Raw genomic sequence first — 20,541 nt, forward strand, 5'->3', positions numbered from 1 at the left:
ATAGGAGAAGTAAGTAATATAGTAAGCAATTTTAGTTTGGACAAGGCTGTTGTAAGACATGACAAGGTTGACTAGTTATAAATTTAAAAAATGACAGATATGCTTTAAAAAAACCCATCCATATGAAAAAATGACACTATAATGTTAAAGGTACTCTTTTTTTTTTTTTTTTTGCCTCCACGGTGAAATCACTGAGGCTCAGTGCCTGCACCGTGAATCCACTGCTCCTTAAGGCCATTTTCCTCCCCTTTGTTGCCCTTGTTGTGGTTATTATTGTTATGGTTGATGTCCTTCGTTGTTGGATAGGACAGAGAGAAATGGAGAGAGGAGGGGAAGACAGACACCTGCAGACCTGCTTTACCACCTGTGAAGCGACTCCCCTGCAGGTGGGGAGCCGGGGGCTGGAACTGGGATCCTTATGCAGGTCCTTGTGTTTAGCGCCAGCTGCGCTTAACCGGCTGTGCCCGACCCCCAAAGATAAATATTCTTAAGATGAAGAAAATATTTGCAATACACGTAGTAAATATTTAGAGCTGAAAGTTTAAGAAATAGACATCACTATTTAATATGTTTTGGGAGATATAAAAAATTAGAAAATGAAATGCATTTAAGTGTTTTTTGTTTGTTTTGCCACCAGGGTTGTTGCTGGGGCTCGATGCCTGAACCATGAATCCACTGCTCCTGGAGGCCAATTCCCCCCCCCCCTTTTTTTTTTGTTGTGTTGCCTGTGGTTGTTATTGCCAGATAGGACAGAGAGAAATCAAGAGAGGAGGAGAAGACAGATACCTCCAGACCTGCTTCACCACTTGTGAAGTGATCCTCCTGCAGGTGGGGAGCCACAGACCCCTAAAGGGATCCTTATGCTGTTCCTTGTACTTGGTGCCATGTGCACTTAACTCGCTGGGCTACCACCCAGCTCCCTTAAGTGCTTTTAATTCTACAATACCACCATGAAACTATTGACAAAAGTCAGCACATATACAAAAATATCACTGCAGTATAGTTGTAATAGAAAAAAATATTAAAATCTACATTCCTATCAGTAGAAGGATGAACTGATATATTTTGATACTATCACTCAAAAGCTCACTGTATATCCCTGTGTACTAAACCTGACATAGTGCGTTTAAACATATAGAAGATGGATATAAAATACCTTGACTTTCCAAAAAAGGGGCAACAATGTAAGACTAGTATTTATGTATGTATGTAGGCACATGTTCCAGACAGAAAAAAAAGGGAGAAATGTAAAACTAGATATTATGAATTATAGCTCCTAGCATAGGTAATTACAAAGGGTGAGTAGGAACTTGGATTTTTTTTAAGTGAAACAGATAACCTCACAGTGTCACCAAAATTTACCTAACAAAGCATTCTCTCAGCATAATAGTCACCCCATATATAGTTATTACAAAGCTTTTACTTTATAATTATAGTCTGAATATTTTACTCATTAAATGAGTATATTACTCATTTACAAGCACTTGCCTTAACCATCTTGTTTCATTATATAATTTGTTGTCTTAATAACAAGAAGTAACATTTGACAACTTTGATTTTTGCATCCTTTCTGAAACAAATAAATGTGACTATTTACCTTTAATAACTTCAACAACATTGCAGTTTGGATTAATGCTCCCAATGTGCTTTCGGTGAGATAGGCTTCCTTTGCCTTTTCCACCAAACAATAAGGCTATCAAAGAAATGAAAAAGAAAAAACAGAGTAAGTGAAATAGCCAATGCCCTTTTCCAGATTTGAATACTATTTCTCTAAACAGTACCAAATAGTAGAACAAATATCTTCCCTAGGCATGCAGCATGTTCCATATCAAATATAAAATCCCTTCTAATAGGACAGTTTATTTACTTTAAGTTACAACAAAGTCAAATTAAATGTTTCCATCAAAGGGAAGCTTTTATACAGAGTTCAAATATACTAACACTTCTCTTGACTTGCAGACACTTACAGTGCTGATTGAGTAACATTCTAATTGAAATGCGACTCATGTAGAAACGATCCAGAAAGTACTGAACATTCTGGCTGGTGACAGGATCCACGCCAAAGCTCTCCTTGTATTCAATCACACCCTGGGCCATCGTGGGTATAACATCATTGTGTCGGTTCCTGATCCGTATCACAGTATCTGTAAAGCTAAATGGCCCAATATTTAACATTGCAATCTAGATTTTTTAAAAAAAAATAATTGGGAGATGTGGTTCTTTCTGCTAGTCACATCACCACTCACATATTATTATTTTTTTAATTTTATTTATTTATTTATTTATTGGATAGAGAAAGCCAGAAATCAAGAGGGAAGGGGATGGTAGAAAGAGAGACAGAGAGACACCTGCAGCCCTGCTTCACCACTCATGAAGCTTTCCCCCAGCAAGTTAGGACCAGGGGCTTGAACCTGGGTCCTTGCGCACTGTAACATGTGCACTCAAGCAGGTGCGCCACCATCCAGCCCTGCAATCTAGATTTAATCAGCTATACTCATCAAGAAATTCCCAGCAAAGGGAGCATGAGTTTATGTTTTCTAGTACTTACTTAAATATTTTGATCACAAGATACACCACATCTATCAAAGTGGATAGATGTGGATAAAAATTAAGTTTTTAAAATTCAATTATTTTTCTGAAATTTCTAAAAATAAGACTTCCACAAAGCACATTCCTAAAAATGTGAAGGCTCCCTTTAACAAGTACCAGCTGAGTTCATCTGCTCACTCCAGTGGAATTAAAAAAAAAAGCGAATACTGAGTGTTTACTTCTAGGGAACACATGCTCTGAAAAGAATAAAGATGAATGAGCCCCTAATCCTGTTTGTTTTCTATAACTATCCCCTAGTGATGGAAGACAGAAAGTATCGCTTATAACAGAAGTTTAGAGAATGGCTCCAATTTCATTTATCTTGAGTTTAAGAGATGAAAGAAAAATGTAGACCATTAAAAAAAAAAGAAGAAGAAGAAATTGAGATCATTCAGCCATCCCATTTCTGTCATGTGGAAGACATTAGCATGTGGTGCATTTATAACTGAGAAAAATAGTCAACTGCAGAGTAACAAAAACTAGTTTGTTTGTATGTGCATCCATCAGAACTCTCTCCAAGGAGTGCTTTCCCAGAGTGCATCATCTTGAGCACTATTAACTCACTCCAGTGAGAGTCCTGGCTCAAAACATTCTTGGAATTCCTAGTTAGCAATCTGTTTCAAACCCAAACTGCTAATCCAAAATACAAACACAAAAGAAAGAAACCAGTTATCATGTCTAGTCACTCTTTTTATTATACCTAGCTCTCTTTAAAAACCCAAACCGTATTATTCTCCTTAACTGCTCACCATATATATATATATATATATTTAGATTCATCTATGAATGACCACTGTTTGTTTTTATATTTTCTTGTATAATGTTTTGCTTTTAAGTAAGTATGGCTAAAAGATCCAAATCCTGGACTCTGTCATTTGATGGTTACCTGACCTTAATGCTGCCTTAAGATTTTTTTGTTTTTTTAAACAGGTAGTGCTTATGTACACGGACAAAAAACTGGGTGATATGACAGAGGGTAACTGGGAATAAGAAAGCGGTACTTTTTAAACTTGCCACTTTAGAGGGACTACTGATTTACAGAATTATTGTCGTTCTGGGGGGGGGGGGGGGTCCACTGCCTGGGGGACTGTTTCTTAAGGGCAGGCATGGTCGCCCCGCTGCTGCGAGCAGTGGCCACCCCAGGACGAGCAGGAATAAAGCTGCATGAGGAAAAAAAAAATAAGAAGAATTATTGTCATATCTGTCATTGTCACATTTGCTGCCTAAATACTATACTCTATTTTGCTCAAGAGTTGTTTTTAAAATTAAATGTCATCACTTCCATAAAGTCTGTTCCATACCTAGGCACTTAGCACTTTTTTTTTTTTTTTGGTCCTCACTGGGGCTTCATTGTTCTGGCCTTTTTTCAGGTAGAAAGAGAGACAGATCCTGGTTCAAGCCCCAGGCTCCCCACCTCCAGGGCGGGTTGCTTCACAAGCGATAAAGCAGGTCTGCAGGTGTTTATCTTTCTCTGGCCCTCTCTGTCTTCCCCTCCTCTCTCCATTTCTCTCTGTCCTATCTAACAACAATGATATCAATAACAACAACAATAAAACAACAAGGGCAACAAGAAGGAATAAATAAATAGATTTTCTTTAAAAAAAAGAGAGAGACAGAAGTAGAGACAAAAATCCTTTCTACAATGTAAAAGAATTAGGCTTGGACCTAGGGGTGTGTGCATGGCAAAGCAGAAGAACTACCTCAGTGAATTATTAGGGCTGATGTAAAAAGTCATGGCACATTTTCGCATAGAAAAGACATTAAAAAATTCATTATGACTTTTCTTACAACCCAATATCTTAACAGCCCAAATTATTGACAATACTTCCAGATTGAGAACTGCCATTGTAAACCTTATTGTTTTTTTTTAATTTTTCAATTTATTTATTTGATAGGACAGAGGAAAGAGGGAAATTGGAAGAGATGGGGGAGATGGAGAAGTGGGGTGGGGAGAGAGAGAGAGACCTGCATCCCTGCTTCACAGCTCATGAAGCTTCCCTCCTAGGGATGGGGGGTTGGGGGATTGAAGCCAGATCCCTGATCATGGTAACTATGTGTTCAACTGAGTATAACACCACCCAGCCCCCTATAAAACAGCTTTTGAAATGTGTAGGAGACTGAGGACAAAAAAAAAAAAAAAAAAAGCTGTGGTCTTTATAATTTAATTAACACTCATTGGAAGCATGACCCCAGCGATAATTTTGGTAGAGTTAAGAAAAGTAGCCAAGGGAGTCGGGCGGTAGCGCAGCGGGTTAAGCACAGGTGGCACAAAGCGCAAGGACCGGCATAAGGATCCTGGTTTGAGCTCCCAGCTCCCCACCTGCTGGGGAGTCAATTCACAGGTGGTGAAGCAGGTGTCTGTCTTCCTCTTCTCTCTCCATTACTCTCTATCCTATCCAGCAACGAGGACATCAATAACAACAATAATAACTACGATAAAACAAGGGTGACAAAAAGAAATAAATGTTAAAAAAATAAAAATAAAACAGTATCCAAAGGGATTTTACTTGGATTTATCAATTCTGGTAAGCATGTTATATTAACTTGGGTTATATTATTTTATCTTACAAACTGCAAGACATATACTAGAAATTTTGCTGTTAAGTAGTTAGTGTTTTTAATTTCTTTTAGTTGCTCATCTTTCAAAATTGAAAGATTTTACATTAAAAATCTATACTTGTGGTCCGGCAGGTGGGCGCAGTGATAAAGCCTTGGACTCTGAAGCATGAGGTCCCAAGTTCGATCCCCAGCAGCACACGTGCCAGAGTGATGTCTAGTTCTTTCTCTCTCCTCCTATCTTTCTCATAAATAAATAAAATCTTTTTTTAAAAAAATCTATACTTATGGGCTGGGGAAGTATAATAATGGTTACGTGACTTTCATACCTGAGGCTTCCTGGTCCCAAGTTCAATTCCCAGCACCACTGTAAGTCAGAGCTATCTCTCTTTACCTTTCTCTCTATAACTCTTTTTTTTTTTAATAAATAAAATATAAAATAAAAAGCTTGACTTGTGAAGGATAAGGAAAAGTGACAGGACTGCGTAAGTGAGGTTTCTAGTTCACATGCCAGAGGTATGCCTTTTTCCCCATACCTACTGATAAATTAATGAACTAAGACTAGACTTGTAGCTTTTCTCTAAATATACACACAGGGCTGGGGAGCTAACATAATGATTATGCAAAACGACTTCCAGGCCCGAGGCACCAAAAGTTCCAGGTTCTGTCCCCGGCACCACCATAACCCAGAGCTGAGTAATGCTCTGGTGAAAAATAATAAGGAATAATAATATAATAAATACACAAACAAATCAGACATTCTGAGTAGCATTTCTACATGGCAATGATCAGCTAAAGTTGAACAGCTTTTCCCTGTACAAGCATGCACTCTCCAGTTTAGTGCTCACCCGGCCCCGACTGTCCATGTGGAACTGCAGACCAGTTTGTATTTCCACTGATTATCACACAGGAACTCATTATCATACTTCACTGACCTGTGCTATTACCTTAGAAGCAGCTATGAATAAACATACTGTTATATGTTCTAGAGCATTGGGAAACTAAAAGTTAACCAACTGTCCTAACGTAGCCCAATAGCAGGTTCAAACTCAATACATTTACATCTTTATGTGCTGTGTCAAAGACATAAAAATCATGTTCTGAACAAAATTAAATAGTGTACTTACTCATAAATTATTTTACCATCTTCAGCACTTTTATCCTTAAAATCAAGAAGCTCCTGAAGGCTCTGGATATACCTAAAATGCCAACCAATAGGATAGATAGGTGTTTTTTTTTTTAATATGTGGGAAGTTCATTACTGTGAAAATTCTCATTACATTTCTGAATTTTTAATTTAGAGTGGTGCTATGAAGTATGATTGAAGAACATTTTTTTCCCCTTCTTTTGCAAAGCCAGAGCGTCACACCCGATTTCACTGCTCCTGGCTGCTTATTCATAGAGAGACAGACACATGTACCACAGCATCTCCCATGTGGTGACAGGGCTAGAGGCTGAGTCGCATGCATGGTGAGGCACATGCCCTACCAGGTGAGCTATGTGTCCAGTCCAAGTGACTTTCTCAATCACAAATGTAGAAAAGACCAAAGTTAAGACACCTCACCACCATATTCAGTGACTTTCAGTATTCCAAGATATGCTCTCACTTGTCTATTGGCAAGTTATCGGCAATGGTCCTAGTTTAGCAGCTGATCAGGGACAATGAAATTATCTTCAAAATCTGTAAAGCCTTAGACTGGTTTGGAATGCAGTTTCTGATAACCCACATGCCTCATTGCTTTCTCGAGCATTCCAAGGTCAAGGGACTCTGGTGTCTACTCTTTTGCTTTAACCATTCCAAGGTCAAGGGACTCTGGTGTCCACTCTTTTGCTTTAACCTTTCCAAGGTCAAGGGATTCTGGTGTCCACTCTTTTGCTTTAACCTTTCATTCTCTCTTCACTGGCAGGAAAAAGAAGGCTCTTTATTCAAGAGATAATTGAGTATCTAAGACATACTGGACATAGATTTTAAAATGCAGCATACTCTACTTCTAATGAAAAATTCAAAAATAAGAATAAATTTTCAGAAAAAAATTATGTTCTTAATATTTCATCACAGTTCCTAAAGAAATGCCTCTTACATAAACTGTGTCTCCAACTACACTATACACAGACTACAGAACATCTAGTTAGTTATCTTATAGACTAGATTTATATACTCCTTTGGATCATGTTTTAAAATTAATGTCTGATTAGTTTCTCTCAATATAAAACAAAAACTATAATGCCTAAAAGGATTTCCATGATTCATGACTGGGTAATTAATGCCTTTCAGCTTAACTTTTTTTCTAATTCCAAAAGCTTGGCCAACTCTTGCTTTAAGTGTACAGTATTTAAGAAAATAACACATTTAAATCAGTAACATTAGCAAGAAAGGTTGTATCTAGGTCCGCATACATATGTGCAAACTCAAATCTCTAGTATCATTTTTGGAAGAGATCAAAGTTTCTATGTAAGGCCAACAACTTTTGTAGATACTCCTTTTTAAATGATAGGTTACAGATGTTAACTTAGTGATTTACAAAGACATACTTCAAGATAAATAAATTCAGCTTATAAAAAAATATTGGGTTGTTAGAAAAGTCATGATGAATTTTTTGCACAGAAAAATATGTCATGGGGGCAAAGGTGGATATCATAGTGGCTATGCAAAGTAACTGTCAATCCCTATACCATGATAAACCAGAGCTGAGCAGTAATCTGATAAAATAAAGAAAGAAAGAAAGGGTTAAGCGCACGTGGTGCAAAGCGCAAGGACCAGCGTAAGGATCCCGGTTCGAACCCCCATCTCCCCACCTGCAGACTGAGCCGTCTCTCTGATTCAGAATGGTTTCTGTCTCAGAGAGAGCATTCTCTTGGATTCAAAAATCGCTTTTTCTTATTTAGTCAAGATGCTAGCACTTGTCTGCTGTTCATCAGAGACAAATATTCTCTTCCTTTAATGTTATTTTTTTTTCTGTTGGGAGTACCTGTGTGTCACATGTGTCCAAGCACGTCAACTAGAACTTATGGGCTTACAGTTTCCTCTTCACTACCCCTTAGCATTACATCTGAAAAAAGATTAGCTTCCTTCTTTTATCCATACAGTGGTGATACTCAGTTTTACTTAACAGCCGACAATTCCCTACTCCCTAGAAAATTCTGCTAAAGAATAGAAACGTATTTGCTTCAACCCCGAGTCAACAAGCACACTGAAATTGCAAGGGCTCTTACCAGCTTTGTACCAACTGAACTGATGGAGTCCTGAGAAGATTATCTGGAAGAAGACTTATTTCTTTCATTATATTTGCCAATCTGACAGGCAACTCTTGCCGCAGAAACATAAAGGAGGTCTTTTCACAAGCATTCACAGATCCTGAAAGCAGACGTGGTGGAACACGGCAGTAAGTAAAAACCATACAGCAGATGCCAAGAGGCAGGCAGTTATTTGACAAGGTCACCTTAACAACAGGGCGAGGAAGAGGCAGCGTGGAATGAGATAAGTCTCTAGTGTTGAGAGGCATCCTGAATGGCTTTCTAACTCCTGATATTCCAATGACTTTATAAAGCAATGAAGTTATTTGCCCATCTGTTTCTAAAACCCAAACTGGAATTTCCCATTTTAGAACCCAGATAACTCAAACAAGCCTGATCAAGGTGCAGTTATTAGCAGCAAGGCCCCCAGAGCCTCTATGACCTGTTGCCGCTATCATTTAGAAAATCCAATTCTTTTTTTTTTTTTTCCACTTTTGGTTTTTAAATCCTTATTATTGTAGTTGATTTTATAATTGGTGAAATTCAACATGCTGTTCATTCTATATACACTTTGTGAGTAAGTTGTGAGCATAAATATGTTTACATATACACATAATGTTCATTTTCCCCCACAAAATACATTTTAATTGTTATGCAATATTGTGTTAGTTCCATGTTTACAATGTAGTGATTTCACATTTGTTTATAATGTTAGTTCCATGTTTACAATGTAATGATTTCACATTTGTTTATAATGTGTAACAATTACCTAATGAGGCCAATTTCCAAACTACTCTTAAAAGTTTTTCAGATTAGCAATATAACATGTTAAAGACCAAATGATCTCACTTATCAGCTGGAGTTAATAAAGTAGAGATGGAGAGGGAGAGCCAAAATGAAACATGGACTGGACATGGTATATTGCACCAAAGCAAAGGACTCTGAGGAGGCAGGAGGAGGGAAAAACTTTGGGGGCCTGGTACATAATGAAATTGTATGTTTATGTCAATGAATGCACTGTAAAGCATTAACCCCCTCAATTAAAAAATTAAGCCATGGAGATATATTGTACAAGAAAATCTTTTTTTTTTTTTCCTCCAGGGTTATCTCTGGGGCTCAGTGCCTGCACCACAAATCCACTGCTCCTGGAAGCCATTTTTCTCATTTTGTTGCCCTTGTTATTACTATTGTTATTGCTGTCATTGTTTTTGGATAGGACAGAAAGAAATTGGGAGAGGAGGGGAAGACCAAGAAGGGGAGAGAAAGACATTTGCAGACCTGCTTCAAGACCTTGGCCTTGAAGGGGAACACTAACCCCCCACCCCAACACAGGTGGGGAGCCAGGGGCTCTAACCGGGATTCCGTCATGCTGTGCTTCTGCCTGCCCCCTGAAAATCTTTTTTTTAATTTTATTTATTTATTTATTGGATAGAGACAGTCAGAAATCGAAAGGGAAGGAAGGGATAGAGAGGGTGAGAGACAGAGAGACACGTCTGCAGCATTGCTTCACCACTTGTTAAGTTTTCTCCCTGCAGGTGGGGACTGGGGGCTCAAACCTGGGTCCTTGCACACTGTAACATGTGCGCTCAATCACGTGCACCACCACCCGGCCCCCGCAAATCTATTTAACTCTAGGCTTATAAAAGGCAGAAAGCATGTCTAAGAAATCCAGAACTTCTGCATACTTATGGGAAATTCAGGGTCTAGAGAGAACCATTATACTAGTTACCACAAACAGTCAAAGTGCAAGGGGGCTTTCAGGCATATAATACCAATGGCCTGTTCACCAACCATCCTGGAGCCTCCATCCCCCACACCTCAAAACCCTCCAAACCCGCAGTTCCCACTCAACTGTCTGATTCCTGGAAAGCAGCCTGCTCCTTCTTCCACTTTGACATCAAGCTGCTCAACAGAACAACTAGGAAGAGAGTCTGGCGGTGGCGCAGCAGGTTAAGCGCATGTGGTGCAAAGCCCCAAAGACTGGAGTAAGGATCCCGGTTCCATCCTCCAGCTCCCCACCTGTAGAAGAGTCGCTTCACATCCCCCTCTATCTTGCCCTCCTCTCTCCTTTTCTCTCTGACCTATTCAACAACCAGGACATCAATAACAATAATAACTAGAACAATAAAAAAAAAAAAAAACAGCTGGGGAATGTCTTCTGGCAAGCAGTTCCACGCATATAAAAACTCAATCATCAACACGGGCAACAAAAACGGAAAAATAAATATTAAAAAAAAACTCAACCATATAATCTTGCTATTTTATCAAAAAAGGCAAGCAGAGCAAAACAAAGAAAAAAAGAAGAAAAAAGCGATGAGGTTGTCAATAAAAGTAATTACAATATCAAAGAAACACATTTTTGTGTTAAAACTTAAAAAAACACAACTGAAGACTTTAAGTGATTAAAATCAGTTGCCACTGTAAACCACAATTCTTAGTTAAAAGTTGCCAGCAGGTATCTTTCTGGCCTGAATGTGATCCCTTTGTGGCTTTACAGCACTCAATGCAGAAGATACTTTTATTGCTGCAACTGTATGACTTTAGTATACGGTTTTCCCTCAATGACCATTCCCAACCCACCCCCCAACCCCGTATCAGAGCTCAAAGTTAAATGAATGCCTTTGATTTCCTCTGCAAACAGTTGCATCTTTCCGAGAGAGAGAGAGAGAGAGAGAGAGAGAGAACAGGAAGCAATTATCAGGACAACAAGAAAGTGGATTGTGCTTCAAGGTGGGGGTGGGGGTGGTATGAAACCTCACAACATCTTGCCCTCACTCACTTCACACGTGCTCAAGACTAATTTGTTGAAAAAATGAGAGGCTGGTGGAACCACCTGTGGCAAAGAAAGCGTTCTACGAAATCCGTGGACAGTTAAAACCTGTTTCCCGTCTCACATTAGTTTTATGCAATTAACTTAACGCAAACACGGCGCATTTCTCACCTTTCCTCTGAATCGCAACACGACTTGGTGCCTCTTAACCCTGACTCGGCGTGGGGCGCTGGCCGCCAGCAACGATCTGCAACCCCAGAGCTGAAGATCTGCGCCCCAGAGTCGATCTGCACCCCCAGAGCTGAAGATCTGCGCCCCAGAGTCGATCTGAACTCCCAGAGCTGGAGATCTGCACCCCCAGAGCTGGAGATCTGCACACCCCAGAGCTGGAGATCTGCACCCCCAGAGTTGATCTGAACTCCCAGAGCTGGAGATCTGCGCCCCAGAGTTGATCTGAACTCCCAGAGCTGAATATCTGCGCCCCAGAGTTGATCTGCACCCCCAGAGCTGAAGATCTGCGCCCCAGAGTTGATCTGCACCCCCAGAGCTGAAGATCTGCGCCCCAGAGTTGATCTGAACTCTCAGAACTGGAGATCTGCGCCCCAGAGTTGATCTGAACTCTCAGAGCTGAAGATCTGCACCCCCAGAGTTGATCTGCACCCCCAGAGCTGGAGATCTGCGCCCCCAGAGCTGAAGAGCCGGCGGCCGTTCTGCCCTCGGCCGCCCAGGGTTTGCTTTTCAGCCACAGGCAGTAAGGCACACACCCCTGGTTATTTACCCGGCCTGCCCGGGCCAGCACTTGGGAGAAAGGAAGGAAGCACCTGCGGCGCGGGAGGAGGCGACGTGGAGGAGCGGGGGTGCGCCCGAGACAACCGGGCAGCAACGCGGGTCTGGCCCAGTGAGTCGGCGGCCACAACCGCCCGCCCCGGGCCGCGCACAAGGCCCGAGGCCCGGGCCGCACTCACCGAAGTCCAGGAACTGCTTCATGGAGAGCGGGGACGGCGAGAAGCGCGCGTAGAAGTCCACTTGGCCCGGAATGTTCCCTTCGGACGCCGCGCCCGCGCCGGAGCCCGACGTGAGGCTGCGGTTGACGCTGGAGCGGGCGCCGCGCAGCCCCGGGCCCGGCCCGGCAGAGGCGGCTCCGCGCACCAGCCCCGCCAGCCTCATGCCGAGCCCCGCCGAAGGAGCCGCAGCTCCGGCGCAGGTCGCAGCTCCGCGCCGCCGCGGCCGGGCCTACGTGAGGGACGTGGCGGGCCGCGGAGGCGGGGAGCCGCTGTCACCGCGCCGGCCGCCGCCCCCTCGCCGCCGCCCGGCCCCGCCCCCCGCGCCGGGGCGGAGCCCGGGCTCGGAAGGAGAGAGGCGGGGAGCGCGCCGCGGCCTCCGCGTGGCTGGGCGGGACCGGATCACGCTCCCCCAGCCTTGGAAGCCCAGCCTTGGGTCCTCTCTGCTGATCCCATACACCGAGGCTGGGCAACGAGGGGGCGGGAAGAGGTGAACGGAACCTTGCGGGCCTCGTTCTGGTTGTTGCTAAGGGACCTGAGTTGTGCGTGAGAGTGTGCTGCAAGCAGCTCTGGGGAGATGAGAAATTGTACCCATGTGTCAGCTGCTGCACTGTTAATCGGCGCTTTCGTCCTCCCCCCAGAAAAAGTCAGAGCTTTGTCATGAATTAGACTAAACAGTTACTATTCTAAGAATGTGAAGCTGATTGTGTATAAACACACACAGAGCAGTTAGTGGTATATGTGAAAATATGCTGAAAAAATGAGATGTTTTGTTTTTGTTTATTTGTATTTGTATTTGTATTTGTATTTTAGTGTATTAACCTCAAAGAGGACATTGACTACCTGGAAGCATGTGTAGGTTGAGGTGATGGGTTCGAAAGCAGGATTGGTGTCTCTTGTATGTGTGTTACACCACCAACGATATTTTGATCCCTATCAATCTGGGTAAGTGTAGTTCATCCTACGACTACCTGTTGAGTGCCTGCTGTACATACTAGGTCATGTACCAGGTGACTGGAAACAAAAAACGCCACATGCTACACAGTAGTGTCTCTTTCAGATATGAGATATCTTCTCTTACAAAATATACTGTGGGGTCCAATATGGCATTAAAGCGTTATATCATATTTTCAAATACATATTAGCATGTCCCGTGAAGGGAGGGTTAAGTGCACGTTACCGTGGTTGGCTGGGTGGGAGGCTTGTTGTTAAAATAATGGCTAAATAGCTCACTTGGACTGTGTGGTACTTTTCCATGTTATGACCCAGGTTGAAGCCTGGCCCCCACTGCATTGAAGGAAGCTTTGGTGCTGTGGTCTCTCTCTCTCTCTCTGCCTATCTATCTATATCTCTATCACTTTCCCTCTCTCTCTCTCTCTAAGAAAAAGAATAGAAAAAGGGAGAGAGGGGCCGAGTGGTGGTGGCGCACCTGGTTGAGCACATGTTACAATGCACAAGGACCCAGGTTCCAGCCCCTGGTCCCCATCTGCAGGGGGAAAGCTTTGCAAGTGGTGAAGCAGGGTTGCAGGTGTCTCTCTGTCATCTCCCTCACTGTTTCCCCCTTCCCTCTCAATTTCTGGCTGTCTCTATCCAATAAATAAATAAAGATGATTTTTAAAAAATTAAAAAAAAAAAAAAAGAAAAAGGGAGAGAGATAGAGGGAGGGAGGGAGGGAGGGAGGGAGAGAAGGAAGGTAGGGACACACAGAAAAGCTTTCAATGGTTACAGCCTCCTGACTACAACACCTCAGCCTTAAAGTAGGAAAAGAGTTGTGTCATTGATACTGAGTCAGAATCCAGACCATTTATAAGGATGGCGTGGGGAAGATGGAGGAGGGAGGTGCAGTGTAATGAAAAAAGCCTAGGTTCAGGTTTAAAATTCAAGCTCTGCCATGTACTGGTCATGAGTCATCCTCATTCTCCTCATTGGGCCTGTTTCCACACCTAAAATGAGAGAATAAAGTCTGTCTGTAAGGGTGACTGTGACATAGTCCAGCTATGTAAGTACAATGCTTGCAACATACTACACACTCAATAAATGACTTTGAGTTTTATCACTATTGCTATTTGAATTTTTTTCTCATCAGGAATTTACTTGCCTGATGAGAATATATTGTGGCTTTTTCTTTCTAATGATTTATTTTTGATAGAGACAAAGGAACCGAGAAGGAAGGAGGAGATAAAGAAGGAAAGAATAACACCTACAGCATTGCTTCACTGCTCATGAAGCTTCCCTGGGTCCTTCTGACTGTAATATGTGCACTTAACACATGACCCCTTGTTTAATGATTTCAGTGTAATTCATCATAGCAACAAAAGGAAATATAAAAAAATACATAGTGATATCAATTGATGGAGAAGAGGCATTTGACAAGATCCAACAGCTATTTATGGTAAAGACCCTCCAGAAACAGGGAATAGAAGGACAATTACTCAACACATTAAAGACCATTTACAGCAAACTAACAGCTAACATTATTCTCTATTTATTTATTTATTTGCTTCCAGGATTATCATTGGGGCTAGATGCCTGCACTATGAACCCACTGCTCTTGGCGGCCATTTTTTTTCCATTGTTGTTGTTGGATAGAACAGAGAGAAATTGAGAGAGGAGGGGAAGATAGAGAACGGGGAGAGAAAGACAAATGTAGGGAAGTTGGGTGGTAGCACAGCGGGTTAAGTGCACATGGTGCAAAGCGCAAGGACCAGCATGAGGATCCCTGTGCTCCCCACCTGCAGGGGAGTCGCTTCACAGGCAGTGAAGCAGATCAGTGGGTGTCTATCTTTCTCTCACTCTCTCTGTCTTCCCCTCCTCTCTCCATTTCTCTCTGTCCTATCCAACAGTGACGACATCAATAACAATAACTACAACAACAATAAAAAACAAGGGCAACAAAAAGGAAATAAATATTTAAAAAAAGAAAGACAAATGCATATCTGCTTCACCACCTGTGAAGTGATCCCCCTGCAGGTGGGGATCTGGGGGCTCCAACCAGGATCCTTGCCTAGGTCCTTCAACTTCATACTCTGTGCGCTTAACCCTGTGCACCACTGCCTGTCCCCCACTAATATCATTCTCAGTGGAGAAAAGCTGAAAGCTCTCCCTCTAAATTCGGGAAGCAGATAAGGATGTCCACTATCATTCAGCATAGTCCTTGAGGTACTCGCCATTGAAATCAGATTAGAGATATCAAAGGAATACAGATGGAAAGGAAGAAAGCAAACTGTCACTATTTGCAAATGACATGGCAATGTACCTAGAGAATCCCAAAGACAAAAAAAAAAAAAAAAAACCTACTGGAAATAATAAATTCTATAAAGTAGGATACAAATTCAATACACATAAGTCTGTCATTTCTGTATACAAATAAAGAATCAGAGGAAAGAGTCAGTCCCATTTAAGGTTGAACCCAAAAAGATAAAATACCTTGTGGTGACCTCACGATGGATGTGAGGATGTTTACAATGGAAACTATCAGACATTGTTAAAATAAGCAGAGAAGAAAACTATAAGGGCAACAAAAGGGGGAAAAATAGCCTCCAGGAGCGGTGGATTCGTGCTACAGACACTGAGCCCAGCAATAACCCTGGAGGCAATAAAATAAAATAAGTAGAGAAGAACACACAGAAGTGGAATAACATTCCATGTTCCTGGATTGGAAAAATAATCATCACTATAACGGCCATTCTGCCAAAGGCAAACTACAATTTCAATGCAATCCCTATCAAAATCCCCAAAATGGCATTTTTCTTTTCTTTTTTTTTTTATATATTTATTTATTTTCTCTTTTGTTGTCCTTGTTGTTTTTCGTTGTTGTTGTAGTTATTACTGTTATTGATGTTGTCATTGTTAGATAGGACAGAGAGAAATGGAGAGAGGAAGGGAAGACAGAGAGAGGCAGAGAAAGATAGATACCTGCAGACCTGCTTCACCGCTTGTGAATCGACTCCCCTGCAGGTGGGGAGCCGGGGGCTCGAACCGGGATCCTTATGCAGACCTTGTGCTTTGCTTCACCTGCGCTTAACCCGACTCCCAAAATGGCATTTTTCAAGCAAATTGAGCAACTCAACCAAAAATGTATGTGGAACCATAGAAAAGTCACAAATAGCCAAAGCACTTCTGAGAAAATAAGAAAAGTCTGGAGATGTCACACTCCCCAACTTCAGTTTATATTACAAAACTATAGTGATCAAAACAGCACAGTACTGGAATAAAAATGGACACTTGCACCAATAACGCAATATCAAGAGCCCCAAAATGAGCCCATACATAATACAACCATCTATTACAAGACAAAGTGGCCAAAACCATTCAGTAGGGGTAAAGAAGGTCTCTTCAACAAATGGTGCTGGGAAAATTAGCCACATGTAGAAAAGCGAAATGAGACCACCATCTAACACCATACACCGAGGTCGAATCAAAATGTATCAAAGATCTGGGTATTAGATCAGAAACTCAAATTTATAGAAGAAAATGTTGGTGAAACTTTGTAGAATTTTCACATCATAGACGCATTTGGAAACTCAACCCCATGGGCATGGGAAATGAAAACAAGTGTAAATAAATGGGATCACATGAAACTAAAGAGCTTCTGTACATCAAAAGCAAACTGCATGAGGCTAATCAAGCAACCCAGTAAAGGGGAGAAAATATCTGCATATTACACATCCAGTAAGCTATTCTATCAAACCTCTATACAGAATTGGTATAGCTCTGTGGAAAAAGAAGCGAAAATGACCAAATAGAAAAGTGGGTCAAGGCGGGGCCAGGCAGTAGCACACCTGGTTAAGCACTTGTATTACAGTGTGCAAGGACCCAGGTTCAAGCCCCCAGCTGCACAGGGGGAAAGCTTCATGAGTGGGGAGGCAGGGCTGCAGGTTTCTTCCTCTCTCTATCCCTATCTTCACTCAATTTCTCTTTGTCTCTATCCAATAGTAAATAAATAAAAATATTTTTTAAAAAGGTGGTCCAAAGAACAAAACATTTTTTTCTAAAGAAGAGATAACAATGGCCCACAGATACATTCAGAAATGCTCCACTTCACTCATCATTACAGAAATGCAAATTAAAACTACACTGACATGCCATCTCAAACCTGAGAGAGTGGCTGCCACCACCAAGTCAGAAAATGGCAGGTTGAGGTTGTGAAGAAAAAGAACTCAGCTACAGTACTGTTGGGAATGCAAACTGGTGCAGCCCCTTTGGCAGACTGCATGGACAGTCCTTAAATAAACACGCAATTACCTTAAGATCCAGCTATACTACTCTTAGGCATTTATGTCCAAAAGACACTGAAACACTAACTTAAAGAGATATATGCACCCCTAAGTTTACAGCTGCATTATTCACAATAGCCAAAGAGTAGAAGCAGCCTAAATGCCCATCAACAGATGACTAGCTGAAGGAGTTAAGTTATGGAATATATGTTCCATGAATTTTACTCTGCTGCCAAAAAAGATGATATGTGTCCTTTGGACAAAATGGATGGAACTGGAGGTGAGTATGCTTAGCGAAATAAGTAGAGATGAAAGACAACTACCAGATGGTTTCACTCACGTATGGAATCTAGAGATCTGATACACATGCAAAAAAAAAAAAAAAAAAAGCGGAAACCAAACTGTTTCTAAGACTTCTGAGAAGTATAGTGATTATCTTTGGGAGGTGGGAGGTGGGAATACAGAACTATGGTGGTGGGTGTGGGTGTAGTGTGAAACTATACACTGTGATCTTACAATCTTGTAACCTACTATTAACCACAAAAAAAAAAGTGTTTAAGAATTTAAAAAAATATTCCCTTATTAATATTTTATCAGAACCATTCACATGTATGTTTTGAAGTGACCTGAAAACCAGAGGTTGAAGGTTTATCCTTAAAATGATCCCTCACCGATATTCATGATTCTATTCCAGCCTTCCCTCCCATCGCCCACTTTCTTTCTCTGTCTCTTTTTCTTTTAATATTTATTTATTTACTTAGTCCCTTTTATTGCCCTTGTTTTATTGTTGTAGTTATTGATGTTGTCGTTGTTGGACAGGACAGAGAGAAATGGAGAGAGGAAGGAGAGGCAGAGGGGGGAGAGAAAGACACTGCAGACCTGCGTCACCGCCTGTGAAGCGACTCCCCTGCAGGTGGGGAGCTGGGGACTTGAACCAGGGACTCAAACTGGGATCCTTATCCCAGTCCTTACGCCTTGCGCCATGTGCACTTAATCCGACGCGCTACCACCCGACTCCATCACTGTCTTTTTCCGTTTCACTCCCTAGGCTCCAGATTCTTCTCAGACTGTCTTCTTCTTCTTCTTTTTTTAATTTTAATGTTTATTTATTTATTTATTTACTTACTTACTATTGTACAGAGATAGAGAGAAATTGAGAGGGAAAGATAGGGAGAGAAACAGAGAGACACCTGCAGCCCTGCTTCACCACTCGTGAAGCTTTCCCCCTGTAGGTGGGGACCAGGGGCTTGAACCTGGATCCTTGCACACTGTAATGTGTGCACTTAACCAAGTGCGCCACCGCCTGGCCCCCCCAGACTGTCTTCTAAGGGATTATTCAGTTTCCACAACCTCTATTTGCAACTCTACTATTTTCTATCTGAACATGTCAAGGTGTTTAGTTGAATATTAACTTGTGTGGAAGCACAAAGGCTCAGCAGAAACTTGAGATTTATTTTAGCAAGTTGTACTTTACTAGAAGCCAGTAACATATTTGACAGCATTTCTCCTTGTCAAACAAAATTGTTTTCAATTATTTCTAAGTGAGAGAGGGAGACAGACCAGAGCACCATTGCCACATGTTGCTGGGGATCAAACTCTGGTGTACCCAGCAGGTGCCCTTCTTGCTGAGCCACTTCCATAGTTGTCAAACAAAATATTGAGCCTAGTCACATGGCAGAACAAGCATCTGATTATAGAGCAATTTGCTGTTTATTATGTGAGCGACTATCTCTCTTTATGTGTTTGCCCTCTTCTCTCCTTGAAGTTCTGGGAAGCTATGCCTGTTTGCCTTTCTTTTTTCTTTCTGACACAGAGGCAAGAGACAGAGTGAAAAAGATAATAGTACCAAAGCTTCCTTCAGTGTGGTGACCAGGTTCAAACATGGCAGAGTAGCACACTATCCTAGCAAGTTATTTTGCTGACTCTCAAACCGTTTTTTAACTCAGGGTATATAGCCCAATTTTGCCTTGCTATCGTTGGAATCCTCATCGAGTCTAATTTATAATCCTAATTATTCAATAATAATAATTGTATTTATTATTATTATTGCCTCCAGGGTTATCACTGTGGCTCCATGCTGCCACTATGAATCCACCTAGTAGCCATTTATTTTCTTTTTTGTTTTATTTGACAAGACAGAAATTGAGAGGGGATGATAGAGACAGAGACACACCTGCAGACCTGCTTCACCATTTAAGAAGTGTCCCCCTTGTAGAGGGGAGCAGGGGCTTGAACCAGGGTCCTGTGCATGGTGATATGTGCACTCCACCAGGTGCCTCACTCAACCCATACACCTTTTTATAGATGAGGAAACTAAATAAGTTTGAATTGGTTAACATTCCAAACATCACACAAACTGGAAGTGACAGAACAGAATTTAAGGAAGATAAGCTCCAGAGACACATGCTATCCCAGTGTAATCAATCGGCCAACAGTCCTGTAGCACCTAAAACTTGTTGAAAATGCAGTGTGTGGGCGGGGGGGAGGGGAGGGCGGGGCAAGCGGTAGTGCAGCGGGTTAAGCGCAGTTGGTGGGATGCATTGGATGGGTGCATCCCGTGAGTACCCATTCATTGGGGAAACTGACGATCCTTCCTAGCCGACTGAATCCACATGGATCCCAGTCACTTTCAAAGCCAGCAACAAGCAGCTCCTGACAGCTTTCAACCTGATGCTGTTGACTGGCTACGGAAGAAGGGCAAACGCTAGAAGAAGAAGCGCAGTTGGTGCAAAGCAGAAGGACCAGCAGAAGGATCCCGGTCTGGTGCCCCCTACTCCCCGCTCCCCACCTGCAGGGGAGTCGCTTCACAAGCGGTGAAGCAGGTCTGCAGGTGTCTGTCTTTCTCTCCCCCTCTGTCTTTCCGTCCTCTCTCAATTTCTCTCTGTTCTATCCAACAACATCAATGGCAACTAACAATAACGACAACAAGGGCAACAAAATGGGAAAAAATGGCCTCCAGAAGCAGTGATTTGTGATGCAGGCACCAAGTCCCAGTGATAACCCTGGAGGCAAAAAAAAAAAAAAAAAAAAAAAAGATTCAGACAGGCTCTATCCCAGGCTGCCTGGATCAGCACCTGCATTCTTTTTTTTTTTTTTTTTTTAATTTTCCCGTTTGTTGCCCTTGTTTTTTTTATTGTTATTGTAGTTATTGATGTCGTTGTTAGATAGGACAGAG

General features: G+C 41.9%; 1 protein-coding gene across 2 annotated transcripts in view; it reads right to left on the bottom strand.

Annotated features, from left to right (window-relative positions):
* The window catches only part of PDK1 (pyruvate dehydrogenase kinase 1), a 40,146-nt gene extending 27,694 nt beyond the window's left edge, over positions 1-12,452 (bottom strand). For both annotated transcript variants that reach the window (XM_060177710.1, XM_007527209.3), the window contains exons 1-5: positions 12,115-12,452; positions 8,359-8,500; positions 6,273-6,344; positions 1,968-2,152; positions 1,598-1,693 (exon numbers count right to left, since the gene is read on the bottom strand). In XM_060177710.1, coding sequence (XP_060033693.1) covers positions 1,598-1,693; positions 1,968-2,152; positions 6,273-6,344; positions 8,359-8,500; positions 12,115-12,316 — 697 coding nt within the window. In that variant the 5' untranslated portion in view covers positions 12,317-12,452. The remainder of the gene's footprint in view (positions 1-1,597; positions 1,694-1,967; positions 2,153-6,272; positions 6,345-8,358; positions 8,501-12,114) is intronic.
* Between the last annotated feature and the right edge of the window lie 8,089 nt (positions 12,453-20,541).

Source organism: Erinaceus europaeus, chromosome 18, assembly GCF_950295315.1.
Source record: "Erinaceus europaeus chromosome 18, mEriEur2.1, whole genome shotgun sequence".
NCBI classification, from domain to species: Eukaryota; Metazoa; Chordata; class Mammalia; order Eulipotyphla; family Erinaceidae; genus Erinaceus; species Erinaceus europaeus.